At 40.1% G+C, this 23,938-nt stretch overlaps 1 protein-coding gene and 1 pseudogene across 2 annotated transcripts in view; one reads left to right on the plus strand and one right to left on the minus strand.

Moving 5' to 3' along the window:
* Positions 1-23,938, plus strand: part of LOC102183200 (protein zyg-11 homolog A) — a 69,386-nt gene that overhangs the window by 18,991 nt on the left and 26,457 nt on the right. The window contains exons 5-6 of the mRNA XM_018046497.1: positions 2,115-2,280; positions 15,940-16,691. Coding sequence (XP_017901986.1) covers positions 2,115-2,280; positions 15,940-16,691 — 918 coding nt within the window. The remainder of the gene's footprint in view (positions 1-2,114; positions 2,281-15,939; positions 16,692-23,938) is intronic.
* Positions 12,539-13,830, minus strand: LOC102182933 (annotated as a pseudogene). The gene has a single exon (XR_001295523.2). The product of XR_001295523.2 is annotated as an inorganic pyrophosphatase pseudogene (transcript).

Genomic DNA, 23,938 nt, shown 5'->3' on the forward strand with positions numbered 1-23,938 from the left:
AAGCTCTAGAGCCTGCAAGCTGTACTACTCAGCCCATATGCTGCAAATGAAGAAAGCCTGAGCACGACAAAGACCCTGCCCAATGAAAAATAAATAATTAAAAAAAATTTTTATGTGAGTTGTTACAGCTTTATTCAAATTTGTCTAAAATGCAAATAACCCAAATGCTCTTCAGTTGGTAAAGAAAGAAATTCTAGTGTATTCATTACAGTGGAATGCTTCTCAGCATAAAAAGGACAAATTACAGAAGCATGCAACAGCACCAGTAAACCTGTGTTAAAATGCACTATGCAAAATGAAAGAAGTCAGATTTGAAAGGCCTGATTACTTAATGATTCTGTTTTTATGACATTTTGGGGAAGGCAGGACACTGAAGACAGAACAAAGATGAGTAGTTGCCTGGGATTGGTAAGAAGGATTGTCTGCAAAGGGACACTGGAGAATTTCTGGGTTATGGAACTGTTCCATATCTTTATTATGGTGGTAGTATACAACTGTATGGATTCATCAAAACTCATTGAACTAACTATATACCAAAATAAATTTTTTTGCCACGTATAAATTATACTATAATTAAAAGAAAAACAATGAATAAGAAGATAGTACAGTATTCAGAGTAAATCAGAGTAAACTTACTGGAGAAATGTGGTTATGAAGAAGAGTAACTGAAGAGGATGTGGGAGTCAACAGAAGGTTTTTGTTTTTAAAGCAAATAATGGAGCTTAAATTGTATAAGAATGATCTGTTTATGGGCATTCCCTGGTGGTCTGTTGGTTAGGACTCACTGCTTTCAGCGCACAGACTTAGATTCAGCTCCTGGATTGGAAACTTCGGATCCCGCAAGCTGCAGGGCACAGCCAGGAAAAAGAAGAATGATCCATTTGAGAAGGATAGTTTGAAGATGTGCATAAATGAAGAAGCAACAGGAGGAGCCAAGACAGGAGGGATGAAATCCAGCCAGCACATGTGGAAGTGTTGGTCTTTGCAAGGATGTACGTGTTTTCCATAGAAGAGAAGACCGAGGAAAAGATGCATGCGGTTTTGAGCTGAATTTGATGGGGAGGTGGCTTCATTATTTTCACTGAAGTGGATCACATTCTGATATCAGTGTGAAATGGGTTTGAGGAACAAGTAGAAGGCATGAAATAACTGTTGCTTGATAGTGGGAGAGTGCCCTGTCTAAGGAGACTTTGAATGATTTCCAGCTACTTAGGGCTCATTTGAAGTTAATGTTCATGAATTTTCCATGACATAATGTGTTGTGTGAATCTTCCCCTCTTCATAGATGATTAGCTGCTGGGTGTTGCCATAAAGAAAGGTGAATAGCAAAGTTCTTCCAGGAGAATGTCTGAAGAGTATGATGGAGGAGAGGAAACAAGGAGTTGAGGATATTTATGAAGGAGTAATCTATAATTTGGACTATGGAGGGAATTTATTCAGTAAAAAGTGGTGTGGAGGTCATTGAATGTATTGCATGTTGAAACCTTTGACAAAGATGGCAATCCCTGGCTTATTGTTCTCTCTTCATGTCTGAATGCCATACCTTTCAAATGTTTGTTGAATGAACAAATGTCAGTCTCTTAGCGGAGACGTCTTATCTCTCTCAGTTTGCATTCTTCTACAGCCTCCTTATTATAACAGTCTTTTATAGTGTGAACGCTTTTGAGGGTGGGAATGGGCAGACCTTCTTATCCTTTGGCATGTAGTAATCACTGAATAAATATTTGCTGAATAAATGACTATGATTTCTGCTTGCTTAGTTCCTTGTGCTATATTGAAATCGTCAGATTTATGGGATGTATTCTCTACTAAACTGTTTGGTCCAAAAGGATTAGAGCTATAACTTACTCATCCCTGTATTCTCAGGGGCTGGCACAGAACAGGAGATAAGTGAAGGATTGAGAGAACTTAATTTTTTTAAAAGATACAACAGAAGCTACAACAGGTCAAAATTTTCCACATGGTTGGTAATTGGAATAAGGTGGTTTCATTGCATATAAATCATTAGAGTGAGAAGAATGTATCTTAAGATATTCTCATGTATAACATGACCACTTTTGTGTTGAATTTTTGTAGATGTAACAAGTCTGTTTGTTTGGGGGTTTGTTTGCTAGGAGGAGGCATCTCCCTACTCTTTGGTCAACATATGCCTGAACGTCCTGGTTGCTAACCTAGAGAAATTGTGTTCTGAAAGACCTGATGGAACACTTTGTCTTCCGGAGCATTGGAGTTTTCCTCAGGAATTAGCTGATCGATTCGTTGGGATGATGACTTGGCAAGGTAATGATAAGACTGCTTTATTGTGTACTTTTATAGCACTTGACTATTTGAAAAACACTTTTGCATATATAATTCTGTTTTGTTCCTCTCAACAACCTGCTGAGAAATATAGAAATTTGTGTGGAGGTTGATTCTCAGAGTCTTGCTGGGATCCCTTGATGAAAATTATCTTCCTTCTAGGTTTGCCCTGCTATTGCTATAGTCTCATTTCCCATTCTTTTGATTGTGAATATGAACCTTAAATTTTTTCTTTTACTTCCTTTAGTAGTAGGGCTTTCAAAGGGCTGTGTTTGCTATGTTTGTGTTTTCTTAATGAAAAATTTTGGGGAGTAACACATGATTGAGATAAAATTCACATAGTGTATAATTCATCCATTTAAAGTATATGGTTCAGTTATTATTTTTTTTTTTTAGCACATTCACAGGTTTGTGCAGCCATCATCCCAGTCAGTTTTCATCACCTCAAAAAAGAAAGTCCTTATTCATCCCTCTATACTTCTTAGCAGTCACTAATCTACTTTCTACCTCTATGGATTTGCCTTTTGTGAACATTTAGTGTAAATGGAATCATTTAATATGTGACCTATTGTGTCTTCGGAGAAGGCAGTGGCTCCCCACTCCAGTACTCTTGACTGGAAAATCCCATGGATGGAAGAGCCTGATGGACTGCAGTCCAAGGGGGCGCTAAGAGTCAGACACAACTGAGCAACTTCACTTTCAGTTTTCACTTTCATGCATTGGAGAAGGAAATGGCAACCCACTCCAGTGTTCTTGCCTGGAGAATCCCAGGGACGGGGGATCCTGGTGGGCTGCCGTCTATGGGGTCGCACAGAGTCGGACACGACTCAAGTGACTTAGCAGCAGCAGCAGCATTGTGTCTTGCTTCTTTCATTTAGCATAATATTGTCAAGGTTCATCCATTTTGTAACATCAACTACTACTGAGTTTTTATGGCTGTGTAATATTCCACTGTATTGATATACTGCCTTTTATTTGTTTCTCAGTTGATGAACATTAGGTTTATTTTTAAGATTTTTTTTTAATGTGGACTGTTTTTAGTCTTTATTGAATTTGTTGCAGTATTGCTTCTGTTTTATGTTTTGCTTTTTTGACCACAAGGTGTGTGGGATTGTAGCTCCCAGACCAGGGACTGAACTCTCACCCTCTGCACTGGAAGGGAAAATCTTAACTACTAGACTGCCAGGGAAGTCCCTGTGTTGTTTTTATTATACATTTTGGCTGTTACAAATAATGCTTCTATAAACATTAGTGTATACATTTGTGTGTGTGGATATATGCTTTTATATCTTTGGGTGTATACCCAGGAGTGGAGTGGAATTGCCAGGGTAAGTGGTAGCTTTGTGTTTAACTTTTTGAAGAACTTCGAATTCTTTCCCAAAGTAGCTGTACCATTTTATGTTCCCACCAGCAGTTGGAAGAGAAGAGTTCCAATTTCTCCACATCCTCACCAAAACTTGTTGTCTAATGGCTTTGATGATTGCCATTCTGGTGGATGTGAAGTGGTATCTCTTGTGATTTTTATGTGCATTTCCCTAATAGCTAATGGGCTTCCCTGGTGGCTCGGACAGTGAAGAATCTGCTTTCAATGCAGGAGACCCGGGTTTGATCCCTGGGTTGGGAAAATCCCTTGGAGAAGGGAATGACTACCCACTCCAGTATTCTTGCTGAAAAATTCCATAGACAGGAGGAGCCTGACAGGCTATAGTTCATGGAGTCACAAAGAGTCAGATGTGACTGAGCACAATATAAAATATAAATATAAAAAATACACATATGCCTCCTTTATCCATTCATCTGTTATTGGTATGTATGTTCCTGTTGCCATTTTAAAAATTGTCTTTATAGGTCTTTTTCTTCTCTTGTGTTTTCCACCTAGAGAATCTCCTTTAACATTTGTTTATAGATGGTATCCATTCATCTGTTGCTGGACGCTTAACATTGCTTCCATTTCTTGGCAATTGTAAATAATGCTCCTGTGAACATTAGGATGTATATATCTTTTCAGATCAGTGTTTTGTTTTTTTATTGGATATTTACCCAGCAGTGGAATTGCTGGTCATAGGATAGTTGGGTTTTTTTAAGAAAACTCTACACTGTTTTCCACAGTAGCTGCACAAATTTTTACATTCCCACCAACAGTATATGAGGGTTTCCTTTTCTCCACCTCCTCACCAGCATTTGTTATTTGAGTTCTATCTGATGATAGCAGTTCTGACGGGTATGAGGTGATACCTCATTCTGGTTTTGATTTGGATTTCCCTGGTGGTTAGTGATGTAACACATACATCTTTTCATGTGCCTGTTGGGCATATGCATGTCTTTGGAGAAATGTCTGTTTAGGTCTTCTTTCCATTTCTAAATAGAATTGTTTGTTTTCTTGGTATTAAGTTATATGAGTTGTTTATGTATGCATTGTGGATGTTTTATTGGTTGTATTAGGTTGGTGAAAAAGTAATGGCAATTCTTCGGATTGTGAATTTTTATTTTAAATCATTATACCTAGGCTCAAATACATCTTTATTAATCAAAAAAGGAACCATTACAATCAACATATGTTTTTCCAATGAGAAGTAAGTTTTTTTATTCCTGTAGAATAAAAATCTGTATTTTGGGATTCAGTGAACTCTTGGAAGGCATTTTCTGCCTCTGTTGGTTGTGGAAGCATTTTCCCTACAGAAAGTTGTTGAGATGCTTGCAGAAGTGTTAGTCGGTTAGTAAGAAGTCAGGTGAATATGGTGGATGAGGCAAAACTTTTAGCCCAGTTTGTTCAAATTCTGACACATCGATTGTGTGACATGGGGTTGGGCATTGTAGTCGGAGAAATGGTTCATTGTTGTTGGGTAAAATAAGAGAAGACAACACTTCAAAACAATGATTTTTTGGATTTTTGGTCACCTCATGAGGCACCCAGTTACCGAACTTTTTCACCTTTCCAATTTGCCTCAAATGCCAAATGACCGCAGAATGGTCAATGTTGAGTTCTTCAGCCACTTGTCATGTAGTTTTAAGAGGATCAGCTTTGATGTTTGCTCTCAGTCGTTTGTTGTCAACTTCCGATGCCCAGCTACTACACTCATCTTCAAGGCACTTGTCTCCTTTGTAAAACTTCTTGAACCAAACATACTGCATTGCATGTTAGTTATCAGTTCCTGGGCCAAGTGTGTTGTTGATGTTGCCTGAGTTGTCTCCACTGCTTTACAGTCCATTTTGAACTTGAATAAGAAAATTGCTTGATTTGCTTTTTGTCTAACATCATTTCTGTAGTCTAAAATAAATAACAATAAACAGCATGAGAAATGCTGGATGAAGCACAAGCTAGAATCAAGTTTGCTGGGAGAACTATCAATAACCTCAAATATGATGCCACTCTTATGGCAGAAAGCAAAGAACTAAAGAGTCTCTTGATGAAAGTGAAAGTGGAGAGTGAAAAAGTTGGCTTAAAGCTCAACATTCAGAAAACGAAGATCATGGCATCTGGTCCCATCAGTTCATGGCAAATAGATGGGGAAACAGTCGAAATAGTGACAGACTTTATTTTCTTGGGCTCCAAAATCACTGCAGATGGTGACTGCAGCCATGAAATTAAAAGAAGCTTACTCCTTGGAAGAAAAGTTATGACCAACCTAGACAGCTTATTAAAAAGCAGAGACATTACTTTGCCAACAAAGGTCTGTCTAGTCAAGGCTGTGGTTTTTCCAGTAATCATTAGTCATGTATGGATGTGAGAGTTGGACTGTAAAGAAAGATGAGCACTGAAGAATTGATGCTTTGGAACTGTGGTGCTGGAAAAGACTCTTGAGAGTCCCTTGGACTGCAAGGAGATCCAAGCAGTCCATCCTGAGGGAGATCAGTCCTGGGTGTTCATGGGAAGGACTGATGCTGAAGTTGAAACTCCAATACTTTGGCCACCTAATGTGAAGAACTGACTCATTGGAAAAGACCCTAATGCTGGGAAAGATTGAAGGTGGGAGGAGAAGGGGATGACAGAGGATGAGATGGTTGGATGGCATCACCAACTCAATGGACATGAGTTTGAGTAAACTCCAGGAGTTAGTGATGGACAGGGAGGCCTGGCATGCTGCAGTCCATGGGGTTGCAAAGAGTCAGACATGACTGAGCGACTGAATTGAACTGAAACAGCATGTAACAAGTCATTAGCAAAAAACATAGAGTGAGAAATGCACATTAAAATGATGTAACCACATTTATTTAAGAATGTATCCCACTATCAAATGGCAAAGTTCAACAATGCAAAACCTCAGTTACTTTTGCACCAACCTAATAGATTGGAGGGGAGAGCTTACTCCAGAGTAGTGTTTCAGTATGCCATGTTGCTGATGTTATGCCCTCTGCTCTCATTCTTACTTCTTTTCTTCTGCTTACTTTGGATTTAATTTGTTCTTCTTTTTCTAGTTTCCTAAGGCGGGAATTTAGATTATTGATTTTAAGATCTTCTTAAGTATGCATTCACAGCTATAACTTTCCCACCTAGCACTGCCTTTTCTGCGTCCCATAGATTTGGGTAAGTTGTGTTCTTATTTTCATTCAGTTCAAAATATTTTGTAGTTTCTCCTGATTTTTTCCCCTTTGATTCATCTGTTATTTAGAAGTATGTTTATCTTCATGTACTTTGGGACTTCCAGTTATTTTCTTTCTTTAAAGAAACTGGTCATTTGTTTTGTACAGTATCCTACAATCTGGACTTCATTGTTTGTGCTGTGATTTGACATGTTTTTCTGATTCTTGTAATTCCTATACATTGAAAATTAGATGTAGAGGCTTGATCAAATTGAAGTTTGATGTTTGGAAGTGATGTTTGTACTTCTTGTCCTCAGTTGCTTCGGTTGTGTCTGACTCTTCACAAACCCCATGGACTGGAGCCTGCCAGGCTCTTCTGTCCATGGCAGTTCTCCAAGCAAGAATTCTGGAGTGGGTTGCCATTCCTTCTGCATTGTACTTCTGAAGGGTGTTAATAAAGTCTGATTGTCTGGTTGGTTTTCACTTTTGGTGATCATAGATGATAATTACCTACCTAGATTTATTAAATCAGCAGGGGTTTTTGTATGTTTGACTTAATGTTTATTACTCTCAACCTTGCTGGTTGGAGTAACTTTTGTTTTTCTGGTTTTTATCCTTCGTTACTGTTCCACACTTTCTTTTGTATGCCTCTGTTTCTATATATATGTGTTGTTTTATGTTCCTCAGGTTTCCATCTTGGGAAGCGTTGTATATTTTCTTACCTTGTATATGTATACTCCCTGGATAATCTTCTTTGGTTTAGCTACCACTTCTACTTTAATTTCCCAGAGTTTTCAGTGCAGGTCTTTATTCGAAGCTCCAGAACCACATTCAAGAGCTAGATGCCAGGGTCCAGCCCTGGTGGATCCAGGGAGATTTGAAGGAGAGACGGATAGGCGAGGGAAAAACTTGTTTATATAGAAATATAAAAGAGATTAAGTAGAAATAGTGTAGTAGGAAGATTAAGTGGAGGAAAGAGGCTGAATAACTTGGTTTACGGGGAAAACCAATAAAATCTCAGGACAAGAGATTTGCACCATCTACGTTGGGCCACTGGCGCCCACTTGAATATCGAAGGGTGCCCCGCCTTAGGCTCCCTTTCGCGTGGGTCTTAGAAGCCAGGGCAAGTAAGTAGACTTGGTGAGCCTCCCCGCTCCAGGTGGGAATTCAGCCAGAAAAGGAGAGGGAGGGAAAGTGAGAAAGAGAGAGAGAGAGAGAGACACACACGGGAGGAGCCAGATTCCCAAGAAACTAGGCTGAGAGACTAGTCCAAGAAACTGGTCCATCCTTTATTGTTCAGAAGGCTTTTTATACTTTTGATAGTACATAGAGATCAAGGGGTAACACAAAGTTATGCAGCGTTAGCAGCCCAAACTCATCAAAACCAGGCTTTTCTCTCTGCATACTTAGTTGTATACACAACTCTTAGGTGATTTACATCATCTTCCGGCCAAAAGGGCCAATTAACATTTTATATCCTTTTTTCTGATAAGGGTTTGTCAACCAGAAGACTTGTTTGTGGTGTTCTTCTCAAAGTCTGGTGCCACTCTGAGAAAGCACTAAATAAAGTTACATTCCTACACAGCAAAGATACAGCAATTTATAACAAGTAAAAGGAGTACAGTGATTTGTAACAAAAGAAAAGTAATAAACTCAAAAGTCTAGTGTTGCTAACATCAAAACTATTATATATCTTTTTCCATATCCCGTTTACATTGATTAACATCCTCCCAGGTGCCTAAAAGATAAAGAATATGGAGGCCTGGCAGCAGTCATTGAGTCAACAGTGAAATCCGTCACCAATATGATTTTTAGCTCTTTAGAAAAGGCTCTGTATCTTTAAGATGTTTTTAAGCTTTTTGCCTCCTGAGGTTGGGGGGCTGCAAGCAATTCACAAGCTTTAAGAGTTCCAGGGGAACCTGTTAGGCAAGGTAGAGAGTTATCAGAGGGGGTTTGAGCTGAAACATCCCTTTCAAATGCAGAAGACTAAAGCCCTGAGTTAACTTTTTCCAGAGAGTGTCAGAAAAGTGCAAAAATACAATAAGGCAGGCAGATTCTTATATTTTGGGGTACATGCTCAGGAAATACCAGGGGGAAAACCTGAGGCCTGATTCGCCTTGCCCATCAGGCCTCTGCCACATGACCTTGTCATGGGTGGGATTCCTCACGCTGGCTCCCAGCAGGCAGGTATCTTGTAACTCTTATCTAAGTTGCTGAATCATCCTATTCTTTTGGTTTTCTTCTACTTCAGTGTCTGCTGCTTATCTTTCTGGTCATCTAGCTTCCCTTGAAGAACAGTGCAGAAGCTATCTAATCCTGAGTGTCAGTTCAGTTCAGTTCAGTCACTCAGTCCTGTCCGACTCTTTGCAACCCCATGAATCGCAGCACGCCAGGCCTCCCTATTCATCACCAACTCCCGGAGTTCATTCAAATTCATGTCCATTGAGTCGGTGATGCCATCCAGCCATCTCATCCTCTGTCGTCCCCTTCTCCTCCTGCCCCCAATCCCTCCCAGCATCAGAGTCTTTTCCAGTGAGTCAACTCTTTGCATGAGGTGGCCAAAGTACTGGAGTTTCAGCTTTAGCATCATTGCTTCCAGAGAAATCCCAGGGTTGATCTCCTTCAGAATGGACTGGTTGGATCTCCTTGCAGTCCAAAGGACTCTCAAGAGTCTTCTCCAACACCACAGTTCAAAAGCATCAATTCTTCGGCGCTCAGCTTTCTTCACAGTCCAACTCTCACATCCATACATGACCTCTGGAAAAACCATAGCCTTGACTAGACAGACCTCTGTTGGCAAAGTAATGTCTCTGCTTTTCAACATGCTATCTAGGTTGCTCATAACTTTTCTTCCAAGGAGTAAGCATCTTTTCATTTCATGGCTGCAGTCACCATCTGCAGTGATTTTGGAGCCCCCCAAAATAAAGTCTGACACTGTTTCCACTGTTTCCCCATCTATTTCCCATGAAGTGATGGGACCAGATGCCATGATCTTCGTTTTCTGAATGTTGAGCTTTAAGCCAACTTTTTCACTCTCCACTTTCACTTTCATCAAGAGGCTTTTTAGTTCCTCTTCACTTTCTGCCATAAGGGTGGTGTCATCTGCATATCTAAGTTATTGATATTTCTCCCAGTAATCTTGATTCCAGCTTATGCTTCTTCCAGCCCAGCATTTCTTATGATGTACTCTCCATACAAGTTAAATAAGCAGGGTGGCGTACTCCTTTTCCTATTTGGAACCAGTCTGTTGTTCCATGTCCAGTTCTAACTGTTGCTTCCTGACCTGCATATAGGTTTCTCAAGAAGCAGGTCAGGTGGTCTGGTATTCTCATCTCTTTAAGAATTTTCCACAGTTTATTGTGATCCACATAGTCAAAGGCTTTGGCATAGTCAATAAAGCAGAAATACATGTTTTTCTGGTACTCTCTTGCTTTTTCCATGATCCAGCGGATGTTGGCCATTTGATCTCTGGTTCCTCAGCCTTTTCTAAAACCAGTTTGAACATCTGGGAGTTCATGGTTCACGTATTGCTGAAGCCTGGCTTGGAGAATTTTCAGCATTACTTTACTAGCGTGTGAGATGAGTGCAATTGTGGGGTAGTTTGAGCATTCTTTGGCATTTCCTTTCTTTGGGATTGGAATGAAAACTGACCTTTTGCAGTCCTGTGGCCACTGCTGAGTTTTCCAAATGTGCTGCCATATTGAGTGCAGCACTTTCACAACATCATCTTTCAGGATTTAAAATAGCTCAACTGGAATTCCATCACCTCCACTAGCTTTGTTCGTAGTGATGCTCTACGGCCCACTTGACTTCACATTCCAGGATGTCTGGCTCTAGGTGAGTGATCACACCATTGTGATTATCTGGGTCGTGAAGCTCTTTTTTGTACAGTTCTTCTGTGTATTCCTGCCACCTCTTCTTAGTATCTTCTGCTTCTGTTAGGTCCATACCATTTCTGTCCTTTACTGTGCCCATCTTTGCATGAAATGTTCCCTTGGTATCTCTAACTTTCCTGAAGAGATCTCTAGTCTTTCCCATTCTGTTGTTTTCCTCTATTTCTTTACATTGATTGCTGAGGAAGGCTTTCTTATCTCTTCTTGCTATTCTCTGGAGCTCTGCATTCAGATGCTTATATCTTTCCTTTTCTCCTTTGTAGATGCTTTTTGACAGTTGGTCCTTATTCTTTTCCTCTTACATTTCCATGTTTTAAATAGCATTCTCTATTCTGATTAATTCCAAATGCTTATGCTTCAGTCTTATAGATTTAAAATATATAGAATCGAGAAGACCTTGGCTGATTTTGTGGAAAGTCTTGAAGGTAGAATAACTACTCAGATCTGTGTTTTGTTAGGGTGTGAGGGCTGGATCTTTATACTTCCCAACACAATCTTTGAATGTGGGTTTCCATGGGAAAGTGGTATGACCATGGGTGAAGCAACTCTTTTCAGCTGATGCATTCTACATAGATGAGGGCTGTCAGTTGGTGGCATTTCCAGCAGCTCAAGTAGTAAGTCCTTTCTTTCTTTCTTTTAAAAAAAAAATTTTATTCATTTATGGCTGCATTGGGTCTTAGCTCTTCATTATGGCCTGTGGGCTTCTCTCTAGTCGTGATGTGTGGAGTCCAGAGTGCAAGGGCTCTGTAGTTGTGGCATGCAGGCTCTCTAATTGGCGTGTGTGGGATCAGTAGTTGGAGCTTGTGGGCTTAGTTGCCCCTCGACATTGGCATTTTAGTTCACCAACCAGGGATCAAAACTGCATCCCCTGCATTCGAAGGCAGGTTCTTAGCTGCTGGGAGTCCCAGTCATTTATTTTTAAATGTGATCTGGTGTCACATGACAGCATCTGCTACACTGCCATTGCCTCCCATGTCATCGGTCTACCTGTTCAGTGACTTAGGAGTCACTTTTCATCTGCCCCCCCCCCCCCGCCCTGTCCTTTGTTCTTTTGACACATTTTCTGCCTTCAAAGTACATATCTCAAATGTTCTTCTCACGTCAGGTCAGATGTTAGTGTCTGACTCTTTGCAACCCCATGGACTGGAGCCTGCCAGGCTCCTCTGTCTGGGGAATTCTCCGAGCAAGAATACCAAAGTGGGTATCCATTCTCTTCTCCAGGGGATCTTCCCAATCTAGGGATCGAACCCAGGCTTCCTGCATTGCAGGCAGATTCTTTACCATCTGAGCCACCTTTTCCTCCTATCCCCTGCCAATGACACCTTTCTCTTTCTTCTCCCCTGGTCTCCCAAGTGGTTTCCTCACCTTTAATTTTGCTCATCGCCAAGCTCTGCCACTTAGCGGAGAGTAGTCCTCTATATCTTAATCAGATCCGTCTGCACTTTTGCCACTCTTTAAAGTCTTCTCTTTGTGCTTAGGATAAAATGCCAGTTATTTACCCTGGCCTACAAGGTCTGACTGACTCTTGCCTCTGTCTATAACCTGTCAGATTATGGTATCCCCTTCTCCATCTGTGCTTCAGCTGCACTGGTTTCCTCTCATTTCACAAAATAGCCAAACTGTTTCTCTTCTCAGGGCTTTAGCCTGTCCCTGTGTCTGGAATGGCAGCTATCTTTGCCTTTCACATCCTTTTTGTCTCAGCTTAAATGTCACCTCCTAATACTGCACTGAAAGACAAAAGATTCTTGTCTTCCTTCTCATTTTTCCCCACCCCTGTGTTATAGTCTTGTTTGTTTCCTTTAGAACCTTTGCTGCATTTTTTTTTGTTTTGAAACAAAATAATTTTTATTTCCTAACCCATGGCAAACATATACATCCAATATGTACTTATCTTGCATACTCAGTCACAGATGACTTCCAAACTACAATCGCCTTCATATTTAAGCAGGAATTAAAAGTTACCTTAGTTGACATGATAAATGCTCTTAGATGGATCATGTATGAATATATTGGATTGGTGACAGCAGAATCTGACTGATTAGTTCTATAAGTTTAAAGCTTGGAAAAGCTACTACGTTCACATCTAACACTTTCCGACAAGTAGGATGCAGCAATATCAGCTTGTATTCCAGAGAAGTTTCCTTAGTTTTTCTGGTGATGGAACCACTCATCCACATCTGTTGGTATTGTGCAGGCAGATTCACATGGTGGTGGTAAAGCATCCACAATGGCTTTGGCAGCATCAGGATCACACTGGAAGGGGCTCTCAGACACGGTGGTGTTCATGCAGCTGATTCCTTTTCCATCAGTTTTCTTAATCACTAATGCTCTCCAGTAGCCATGAGTGCTCTCAATAATGTCAATTGCAAAGTTCTTATCTTTAAATTCTGCATTGAAAGCAAACTCATTCTCAGGTTTTCCATCTGGAACCTTGTACCTCCTAAACCAATCCATAGTAGCTTCCAGGTAGCCAGGTTTCAGCCACTTGACATCATTAATATCATTATAATTGGCTACATCAGGATCTTCCACATTAACAGCAATGACTTTCCAGTCGGTTTCCCCTTCGTCAATCATCGCCAGAATGCCCAGAACTTTCACTCTGATAATTTCCCCTCGTGCACACACCTTGCTTCCAATTTCACACACATCAATTGGGTCATTGTCACCACAACAGCCAGTGTGTTTGTCATTGTGTCCTGGGTCTTCCCAAGTCTGAGGGATGGCACCGTAGTTCCAGATATATCCTTTATAAGGGAACAGATTTGCAACATAACGGAGTTTTCCTTTCTTCACATCTTGTTTAATTGGGTTTAAAGGGTCCTTTGTAGCAATCTTCATTTTTGCATTCGACCAGCATGGTACTTCAACAACCATGAGAAACACTTTCTTATCTGCATAAATTGGAATATCATGAAATGGAGAGATATATTGTCCTTTTTCATTTTTGAGGAAGACTCGGTACTCGAGGGTGAAGGGCGCCGCGCGCTCCTCGCTGCTGAAGCCGCTCATCGTGCTGGAGACCTGCGGCCGCTGCTACTGCTACAGAGCCACAAACCCGCACGCGGCGCCAACTGACAAGAAGCGAGCTCCGCGCCTGTGCACTGTGGAGACTGGCCCCTTTGCTGCATTTTTAATGTTAATAGTATTTTGCTTGTTTTATATTCTTCTGTATTTATGTTCTTCTAGGATGTGAAGAAACCCCATTATGGCAGGAGTCATGTCTGTCTTTCACTGTTCTTGGCATGAAGCATAGCACTTGATATTTCCTGAATTAGAAAGAAAGATAGTATTAAGTCATGTCTAGCTCTTGCCTGGAGAATCCCCGGGACGGGGGAGCCTGGTGGGCTGCCGTCTATGGGGTCACACAGGGTCGGACACGACTGAAGTGACTTAGCAGCAGCAGCAGCAGCAGCAGCAGCAGCAGCTCTTTGTAACACTGTGGACTGTAGTCTGCCAGGCTCCTCTGTCCATGGCATTCTACAGGCAAGAATACTGGAGTGGGTTGCCATTTCCTTCTCCAGGGGATCTTCCTGACCCAGGAATAGAACCCAGGTTCTCCACCATTGCAGGCAGATTCGTTAGCAACTGAGCTACATGGGAAGCCCTTGAATAAATGTAATAAGTTCTTTCTGAAAGCCTTGAGTATTGAGGTTTCCTTTTTCCTGTTAGTAGCATAGCTCAACTCAGACTGGGGACTTCTGAATCAGCTTATATACCTTTTCCCTCAGTTCTTTCCCTTAATCCATTCAACTGCTGTGTTCTGTCAGTTTAAACTATCATCTCTCATCGTTAAAATCATTAATAATCTGTTGCCCCATCCCACTCCCATCAAACACCATCTTAATTCTTTTGTGTCATCACACATAATTGGTCTTTGTAAAAATATATTATAACCATTCATTTTTGCTTAAAATTTTTGAGTTTTTCATTTTTGTTTACAGGGTACATGCGTTTCCTAGCTTTGTTTACAGGCCCCATCTGCCTTTTACCTTCCTCTCTACTGTCGTTTCCAGCCAGGCCTCTCCTTGTACACTGTGGTCCAGTAGCACTGATCAAATAGGGTCATTCTGAATAATCTGATGTTCGGAGCCTCCATGTCTTTGTTTTGTTCTCCCACCCTTCACCTTCCCCTTGGGCAGCTGATATTCAGCCTCAAAAACCTGCCCTGATATTAATCTCATCTGTGTTCAATATCTGGTACAAATCACCACTGAATATAATATATTATTATGATCACTTATTTGCCTGAGATGCTTCCTAGACTGAATTCTTTGTGTCACAGGTGTCTTATTACCTTGTATGCCTATTACTTAATATGGAATCTCACATATAGAAGATGCTTAATATTAAGTTGTTTCTAAATGAAATCTAATATAACCCATTCATTTTACAGATGAGGAAAATGAGGCATAGAGAGATAAGTGACTTATCAAAGGCCATCCACTAGTTTGGTTAAAAGTAATCATTACTGCTATTTGCATATTATAGGCCCTATACTTACCTACCTCTTTTATTTTGTCTTTTTTTTTTTTTCCTTCTATGAACAAAGTTGAAGTGAAGTGAAGTAAAAGTCACTCAGTTGTGTCCAAGTCTTTGTGACCCCATGGACTGTAGCCTGCCAGGCTCCTCTGTCCATGGAATTCTCTAGGCCAGAGTACTGGAGTGGGTAGCTATTCCCCTCTCTAGGGGATCTTCCCAACCCAGGGATCAAACCCGGGTCTCCCAAATTGCAGGCAGATTCTTTACCCTAAGAGCCACCAGGGAAGCCCCTGAGTACTGGAGTGGGTAGGCTATCCCTTCTCCAGCAGATCTTTGCGATCGAACTGGGGTCTCCTGCATTGCAGGCGGATTCTTTACCAGCTGAGCTACCAGGGAAGCCCAAGTAAACAAGGTTACTGTGGTTAAAACTGTGGACGCTGAAGTCAAACTGCTTTTGATTCTTGATTCTGCCACATACTTTGACCTTGAGTAAGTTCCTTAACCCCTTTAAGCTTTAGTTTCCTCAGCTGTGGGATGGAAATAATCATAATTCCTTTACAATATTATTTTAAACAGTAAATGAGATAATCTGAGTAAAGCGTTTAGAACAATGCTCGGCACAGAGTAAATAGTAAATGTAGTCATCATTGTTACTATTAGCATCTGTCAAAGTTTACTGGCCACAATGCCTCCTGGAAAAGGCATGAGATTTAGTTATTACAAGCTGGTTCTGGTTCTCTTATAGGCAAGCTGACTGATAGAACAGCAAGCATTTTCCAAAGCAACCGAATGAAACTGAAGCTGGTCAACATTCAGAAAGCTAAAATATCCACAGCTGCGTTCCTAAAAGCCTTCTGCCATCACAGACTCATTGAACTGGATGCTACTGCAGTACACACTGACCTCTCAATCCCAGACATCCTAAGTGGCCTCTGCAGCAATAGCTGGATCCAGGGAAACCTCCGACGTCTCATCCTGGACTCAACAAGCATCCCTCGAGATTCAAGACTCTTGTTCTTTGCCCAGCTTACTGGTCTTCGTGTTTTAAGCGTTTTCAACGTTTGTTTTCATAGTGAAGACCTGGCTCATGTTTCGCAGTTACCCAAACTGGAAAGCTTGGATATCTCTAATACTCTGGTCACTAACATCTCTGCACTCCTTACCTGTAAGGATCGACTCCGATCTCTTACAATGCACTATCTAAAATGTCTGACCATGACCAAACCACAGATTCTCGCAGTCATTAGAGAACTTAAATGTCTGCTTCACCTTGATATTTCTGATCACAGGCAACTCAAGTCAGATCTAGCTTTTCATTTGCTACAGCAGAAAGATATTCTGCCTAATATTGAGTCCCTGGACATTTCTGGGGGTAGTTACATCACTGATGGAGCTGTAGAACTATTTATACAACAACGGCCTGCGATGCAATTTGTGGGACTGTTGGCTACAGATGCTGGTTATTCTGACTTCTTTTCTGCAAAGGAAGGCTTGAGGGTTCGTTCTTTTCTGAAATAAGTTTGTTTCGTTTGTTCAGAACATTAGTAAGCTTTCTTTGTGCATCAGAATCTATACTAGGCATTTGGGTTACAAAGACAGATTAACAGTTCTTAAGGAGCTTAATGACTAAGAATTATTGTGTAACTACTATGTGGTATGAGGTTGTGAAAATACAACCTTAAACTAGACGCAGCCCTAGCCTCCAGTGTCTTCAAGTCCAGTCTGGCTCGGCAGCGCTGAGTGGAGCCATTCCACGTCACCTCTCGCGCCAGCTGGCAAGCTCTGCGCATTGTTTTCTATTTGAAACCTCCCATTTTACAGATGAGGAAGCTGAGCTGTCTGTCCACAGTCACAGAACTGTTAGATGGTAGAGCTGGTCGTATATTTGGGTCTTTGTGAAACTAATGCTTTCACCTCTAGTAGCAGCTAAATGTAATGAATAAGGCAGGTGATGTATGCCTAACGCCGTTTTTGAACGCAATTTTTAAAAGACCCTGAAGGAAAAAGTACTGTACATTGCTAGACTATGTTTATAGCCTCTAGTGGTGCTGTTTTTTAAAGAGCATATATTTAAATATTTATGTCCTAGAATACTTTTTAAAAAACAGTGGCTTTCTATGTTAGTTGTACATTCTAATCACTTTGGGAGTTTTAAAATACACTGATGCTTGTGGCCTATTCCCAAGAGATTTCAGTGGTCTGGGATTTGGCCTGGGCATTAAGTAATTCTAATGTGGAGCCAAAGTTCAGAACAACGACTTCAAAAGAACCCATTAAAAACAATGACTTATGTAATTTTTACTGGGGTGAGAGTAAAGTGACTTGCAGTCATTAGTTTTTTCACATTTTATTCTGTTGATTTAAAAATACCAATTGTGTCTTAAAGTTTTTTAATTTTAAATGACTTCTTAATGAACACATGAAGCTATCAGTTGCATCATTAGGCTACAAATAGATAATTTGAACTTTCAGATTAAATGTGTATAGTAGAGAATTGTTTGCCAAGAATGTACACCTAGGTCTGTCTCAGATTAATGGCACTTAGTGTCCCAATGATCAAAAGAACCACAGCAATTAAAAAAAAAAAAGATTTTTAACACATCAACTCATGATATATACAGTAATATTGCCAAGTGCTAGAATATTTGTAGAGAGATTATGCATGTAGTTAAGATACTGTCAAAGCCAGTATACCAAAAGAAAATGAGACAAGTTTTCCTTCAGTAAACTTTATCTGGTACACATGTCACATGTAAGTTTAATTTATTTTGAAAATGTTAAATAATGCATTGTATACAGTGTTGGATATTTTAGGGGAGGGACAGAAGAGACCACAATCTTCCCAGTACTAAGAAATTCTAAAGATCCTAATCCAGACTTAGTGGAGTGTAAGGTATGGTAAATTTAAAAGGTGTGTTTCAAAAAATCTTATATTTAAGAGAAATATGTATTTTTCAAATCAGATGTAAAATATAAGCATTTTTGTTGTTTGGGTTGATCAAAAGTTTGCTTAAAATGGATGAAATTAAGGGTTAGTGAAAACCTTCTAACAGAACAGGTATGTGTTATTTTCTTGTACCTAATGTTAGAGTGGGCAGTGTGTACTTAATTTCTTTAAAATGGTTGGAAAGGGCACCCACCATTTAGTCTTAAGGGCCATGTAGCATTTTCATTTGCTAGGAAGTCCTTGCTGATCCACTGGTGGGGTGTCTCAAGAATGAGAATTGTTTTGTGCTGGCATCTGTAGGAAACCTTGGAGAGAGCGGGTGATGCAACAGCTGTCTGGTCTTCTGCTTAGTCTTACAATGGCTTATCCTGTGTTTTTCTTTCAACTGTTACATCTAGATTCTCACAAAGCTTAAAAATCTAGACTATACCCATTGTTTAGATTGTTAATAATGTGTAGATGCTTGCACGGTTGATCTACATATAGTACTTGAAAACCATTTTGGAATTATTTTTAATGTGGCAGATCACTAACTTTAAACATTTTGCCAAATTTGTCTTACCCTATTCTGTCTCTATACACGCAGTTTTTAATACACACACACACACATGCATATATGGCTGTGCTAGGTCTTAGTTGCAGAATGTGGGATCTTTAGTTGTAGCATATGGGATCTACTTCCCTGACCAGGGATCAGACCCAGGCTCCTTGTAAGCGCAAAGTCTAGCCACTGGACCACCAGGGACGTCCCCACACACAGTTTTTTTCTTGAGGGTAGGTTGCATACAACATGCCCCTCTGCCCATTAATATACTTTAGTTTGTATTTCCTAGGGGAAAGATAGTCTCTTTGACTCTCTGAGAGCACAAGTAATCTCAAGGATGACCACAGTGCAGCTGTCAAATTTCAGGAAATTTAACATCGATACAATACTTTTATATATAAATCTACTGTATGTGTTTCCAGTGTTGATTTTCCCAGTTTAACGCTGTTTATAAAATATTTTTCCTTTTAGTCCATGATTATTTTTACATTCAGTTGTCATATGTGTGCTTAGTCATGTCCAGCTCTTTGTGACCCCATGAACTGTAACCTGCCAAGCTCCTCTGTCCGCAGAATTTTCCAGGCAGTAATAGTGGAGTGGGTTGCCGTTTCCTACTCCAGGGGACCTTTCCGGCCCAGGGATCGAACCAGCATCTCCCGCATTTCCAGGCTGCCTGGAAAGCCTCAGGTGTCACAGTCTTTCCTTTTCTTCATTACATTGATGTTTTTGAAGAATACAAACTAACATTGTTTCGTTTGCTTTTTTTGAAGAATGTTGCTCATTTTGGGTTTGTCTGATGCTTCAGCATAATTCAGATTCTTCTAGGTCTACCCGGAGTACCACATAAGGGATGTTGTGCCCTTCTCAAGTGTATTACGATATGAAGCACAGAGTGCCCCTCATTGGTGGTATTAATTTTCACCACTTGGTCAAAGTATTGTTCAGGTACTAAGTAAAATATCCAGGTGCAGATAAAGTATTGTCTATATACTCTTGTACTGTTTCTACCCTACATAGATAATACTATTCCTTTTGAAACTAATGAGTGATGTATAAGATATTAGAAGACTGTGCCAAATCCTGGCCCTCATCAGACCTGCTGATCTAGATTTAGCATCCATTGATGATTCTTACTCGAACCATTCTTTACTGCAGTGGTTGCAAAGTGATGATTTTCCAACTCCAACTCTCCTTTTTTTTCAGCTCTTCTTTTTACTCAAAACATTTAGCAAGTCTAGCATATCCTCAGTGTGAACTCATTGATTCCTGTTGTTTTCGTGATTTATAATGCATTGCTGTTCTTAATTATTTTGATGCTCAGTTTGTCACAGGGTGGCCAATGATAGCTCCTGTGTTTGTTTTTACATGCCCTCATTATTACTGGTATTATTTTGAGTCCTTCTGTACTTTCTAGGCTTCTTATACTTCCCTGTTTTGGCCTCAGAGTTAGACATTTCTCCCAAGAGCCCTGGTTCCTTTTACTGGGAAACCACTATCTGAGTGCTAGATGTGTTTTTAAGTGGTTTCATTAAGCAGAGCTAAGAAACAGATGAAGTAAGTTTTAAAGTGATACTTACAAATGTCCGTCTTTACATTGTTCTTCTTTGCCTTTCCACATTCTGTGTTTGTATCTCTTTTCCACATGGAGAACCTCGGCTTCCAACAGCCTCAGCACGTTTTCCTTAATCCTGTAACACATATAAAATAGTTTCAGAGTTGCTTCACCCATAGTACTTTGAACCACAAACCTACTGAAGAAGAGTTGAAATATATTTGCAATTCTTTCTTTTCACTCTTGACTGAGAGTATAGTCAAAGTGTTAAGCCGTATATATTAAGGTTTTTAAATTTCAACTTCTTACTCAGTAGGTAGCGTAGTACACGTACTCTCTACTTTGCTTTTTAACTTAGTGGTATGTCTTGGAAGTCACCCCATGTCAGTTCATGTTCCCATTTTTGGGGAGGGGATGGTAAAGTACACATAAAATTTATTATTTTAATCTTTTTAAGTGTATAGTTCAGTGCTTTTAAATACATTAATAATTTTGTTCAGCCATCACCATCATTCATCTTCATAGCTCTTTTCACCTTGTAAAGCTGAAATTCTGTAGGCATGAAACCATGCCTCCCATTACCCCTTCTCCCCAGACCCTGGCAATACAAACTTCTACTTTGTGTCTCTATGATTTTGACCAACTCTCTCAAGTAAGTGGAGTCACACAGTACTTGTCCTTTTGTGACTGGCTCATTTTACTTTACATGGTGTCCTAAGGGTTTGTCCATGTGGCATACTGCCTTTTTCAGGTTGAATAATAACCATTATGTGTATACCACATTGTGCTTATCCAGTTGTCACTGATATGGACTTGGGTTGCTTCCATGTTTTGGCTATTGTGTTGATTATTGTGAGTAATGTTGCTGCAAGTAGGAGTACACAAATATCTCTTTGAGACTCTGCTTTTTTTTTTTAATCACTCTGTGAAGCCTCAGTTCTTTGACCAGGGATTGAATCCAGGCCTCTGCAGTGAAAGCCCAGAATCCTGATCACTAGTCCACTGGGAATCTCCCAAGAATCTGCTTTTGATATTTTTGGTATATACCCAGAAGTATATACTAGAATGGACATGAGTTTGAGCAAACTCCGTGAGATAGTGAAGAACAGGGAAGCCTGGTATACTGCAGTCCATGGTGTCACAAAGAGTTGGACATGATTTAGCGACTGAACAATGAGCAATCCAGAAGTGGAATTGCTGGATTATATGGTGTGAAAGTGAAAGTTGCTCAGTGGTGTCCGACTCTTTGCAACCTCTTTGGAATTCTCCAGGCCAGACTACTGGAGTGGGTAGCCTTTCCCTTCTCTAGGGGATCTTCCCAACCCAGGGATCAAACCCAGGTCTCCCTCATTGCAAGTGGATGATATGATAATTATGTTAATTTGGGGGGGAACTACTATAATGTTTTCTGCAGCAGTTGCACAGTTTTTACTTTCTCACTAACAGTGTGCAAGTGTTTGAATGTCTTCACACACTGGCCAACACGTATTTTTTTCTGTTTTTACATTTTTTAATAGTAACCATTCTAATGGGTGTAAAGTGGTACCTCACAACGGTTTTTATTTGCATTTCCATACTTATCAGCTATATTGGGCATCTTTTCAGAAGCTTATTGACCATTGTTATGTCTTTGAAGAAATGCCTAGTGAAGTTGTTTGCCAAATTTTAAATTAGGTTGCTTAGGTTTTATTTTTGTTATTGTTGTTGAGATACAGGGTTCTCTGTGTAGTCTGGATATTAACTCCTTATGATACAAGATTTTCAAATATTTTCTCCCCTTCTCTGGTTTGTCTTCATGAAGTTCAGTTTGTATTTCTTTTGTTGCTTGTACCTTTGGTGTCATATCCAAGAAATCACTGCCAAATCCAGTATTGTGAAGCTTCTTCCTTATGTTCCTTATAGGAGTCTTATAGTTTTAGTTCATAAATTTAAGTCTTTGATATGTTTTGAGGCAATTTCTTTTATGTGGTGTTATGTTAGATTTTACAACTTTATTCTTTTACATGTGGATATCTAGTTTTCTTAGGATAATTTCTTGAAAATACCAAATTGTCTTAGCACTCTTGTTAAAAATCACCTGATCATAAATGCAAGGTATTGTTTTAGGGCTTTCTAGTCTATTCCATGGGCTCCCCTGTGGCTTAGATGATAAAGAATCTTCCTGCAATGCAGAAGACCCGGGTTTGATGCCTGGGTTGGGAAGATCCCCTGGAGAAGGAGATGGCAGCCCACTCCAGTACTCTTGCCCCGAGAACCCCATGGACAGAGGCGCTGGGCAGGCTGCAGTCCTTTCCACCGGTATTTATGCCAGTGCCACACTGTTCTGATTGTTATCGCTTTGTATTGATAGTCCATTTTGAAATCAGGATGTGTGACTCCCTTGGAAATCGGTATAAATTCAGGGTGTGTGTTTGTATTTCTGATAAAAAGGTCATTGGGATTTTGGTAAGGATTATATAAATATGTAGATGTTTTGGGTAGTGTTGACATCTTAAGCCTTCTAATCCATGACATGGGGTGTGTTTCCATTGTTTATGTCATCTTTAATTTCTTCATTAGTGTATTGTAGTTTTCATCATATAAGCCTTTCATCTCCTTTGTTAATTCCTAAGTACTTTATTGTATTATTGTAAACAGAATTATCTTCATGATTTCCTCTTCAGATTGTTCATTATTATTGTATAAAAATTGAGCTGATTTCTGTGTGTATCCTGCAGCTTTCTGGAGTCATTTATTAGCTCTAACAGGTAACAGCTTTTTGTTTTTTTGTGGTATATAAGATCATATAGTTTGTAAGTAGATCATTTTACTTCTGCCTTTTCAATTTGGATGCCTTTTATTTTTTTAATATAACTTTTTATTTTACATTGGAGTAGAGCTGATTAACAATGTTGTGATCATTTCAGGTGAACAGTCCCGCAAAGGGACTCAGCCATACATATACATGTATCCATTCTCCCCTAAACTCCCCACCCATCTTGGATGCCCTTTATTTCCTTTTCTTACCTAATTGCTCTGTCTAGAACTTCCAGTGCTGTGTTCAGTAGACACTGTGAAAGGGGCTTTTGTCTTTTTCCTGATTTTAAAAGCTTTCAGTCTCTCACTATTGACTATCATGTTCATTGTAGATTTTTCATGTATGGCTTTTATTAAGTTGAGGTAGCTTCCTTCTGGGCTTTTTTGCAAGTGTTTGGGGGCTTCCCTGGTGCCTCAGACAGTAAAGAATCTGCCTGCAATACAGGAGACCCAGGTTCAATCCTTGGGTCGGGAAGACCCTTGGAGAAGGGAATGGCCACCCACTCCCAGTATTCTTGCCTGGAGAATTCCATGGACAGAGAAGCCTGGCCCACTACAGTCCATGGGATCACAGAGTTGGACACTTTGCCAGAAAGGGTGTTGAGTTTTGTCAAATGCTTTATCTGCATTAGATGAGGTTGACGTGGTTTTCCTCCTTCATTCTAATACTGTTGTGTCTTACATCGATTTTTAGTATACCACGGTATGTTGAACATTGCATTCTGGGAATAAATCCTACTTGGTCATGGTGCTGTGCTTAGTTGCTCAGTCATGTCTGACTCTGCGATCCCATGGACTGTAGCCCACCAAGCTCCTCTGTCCCTGGGGATTCTCCAGGCAAGAATACTGGAGTGGGTTACCATGCCCTCCTCCATGGGATCTTCCCAACCCGGGGATCAAACCCT

Source organism: Capra hircus, chromosome 3 (assembly GCF_001704415.2).
Source record: "Capra hircus breed San Clemente chromosome 3, ASM170441v1, whole genome shotgun sequence".
Taxonomy (NCBI): Eukaryota; Metazoa; Chordata; class Mammalia; order Artiodactyla; family Bovidae; genus Capra; species Capra hircus.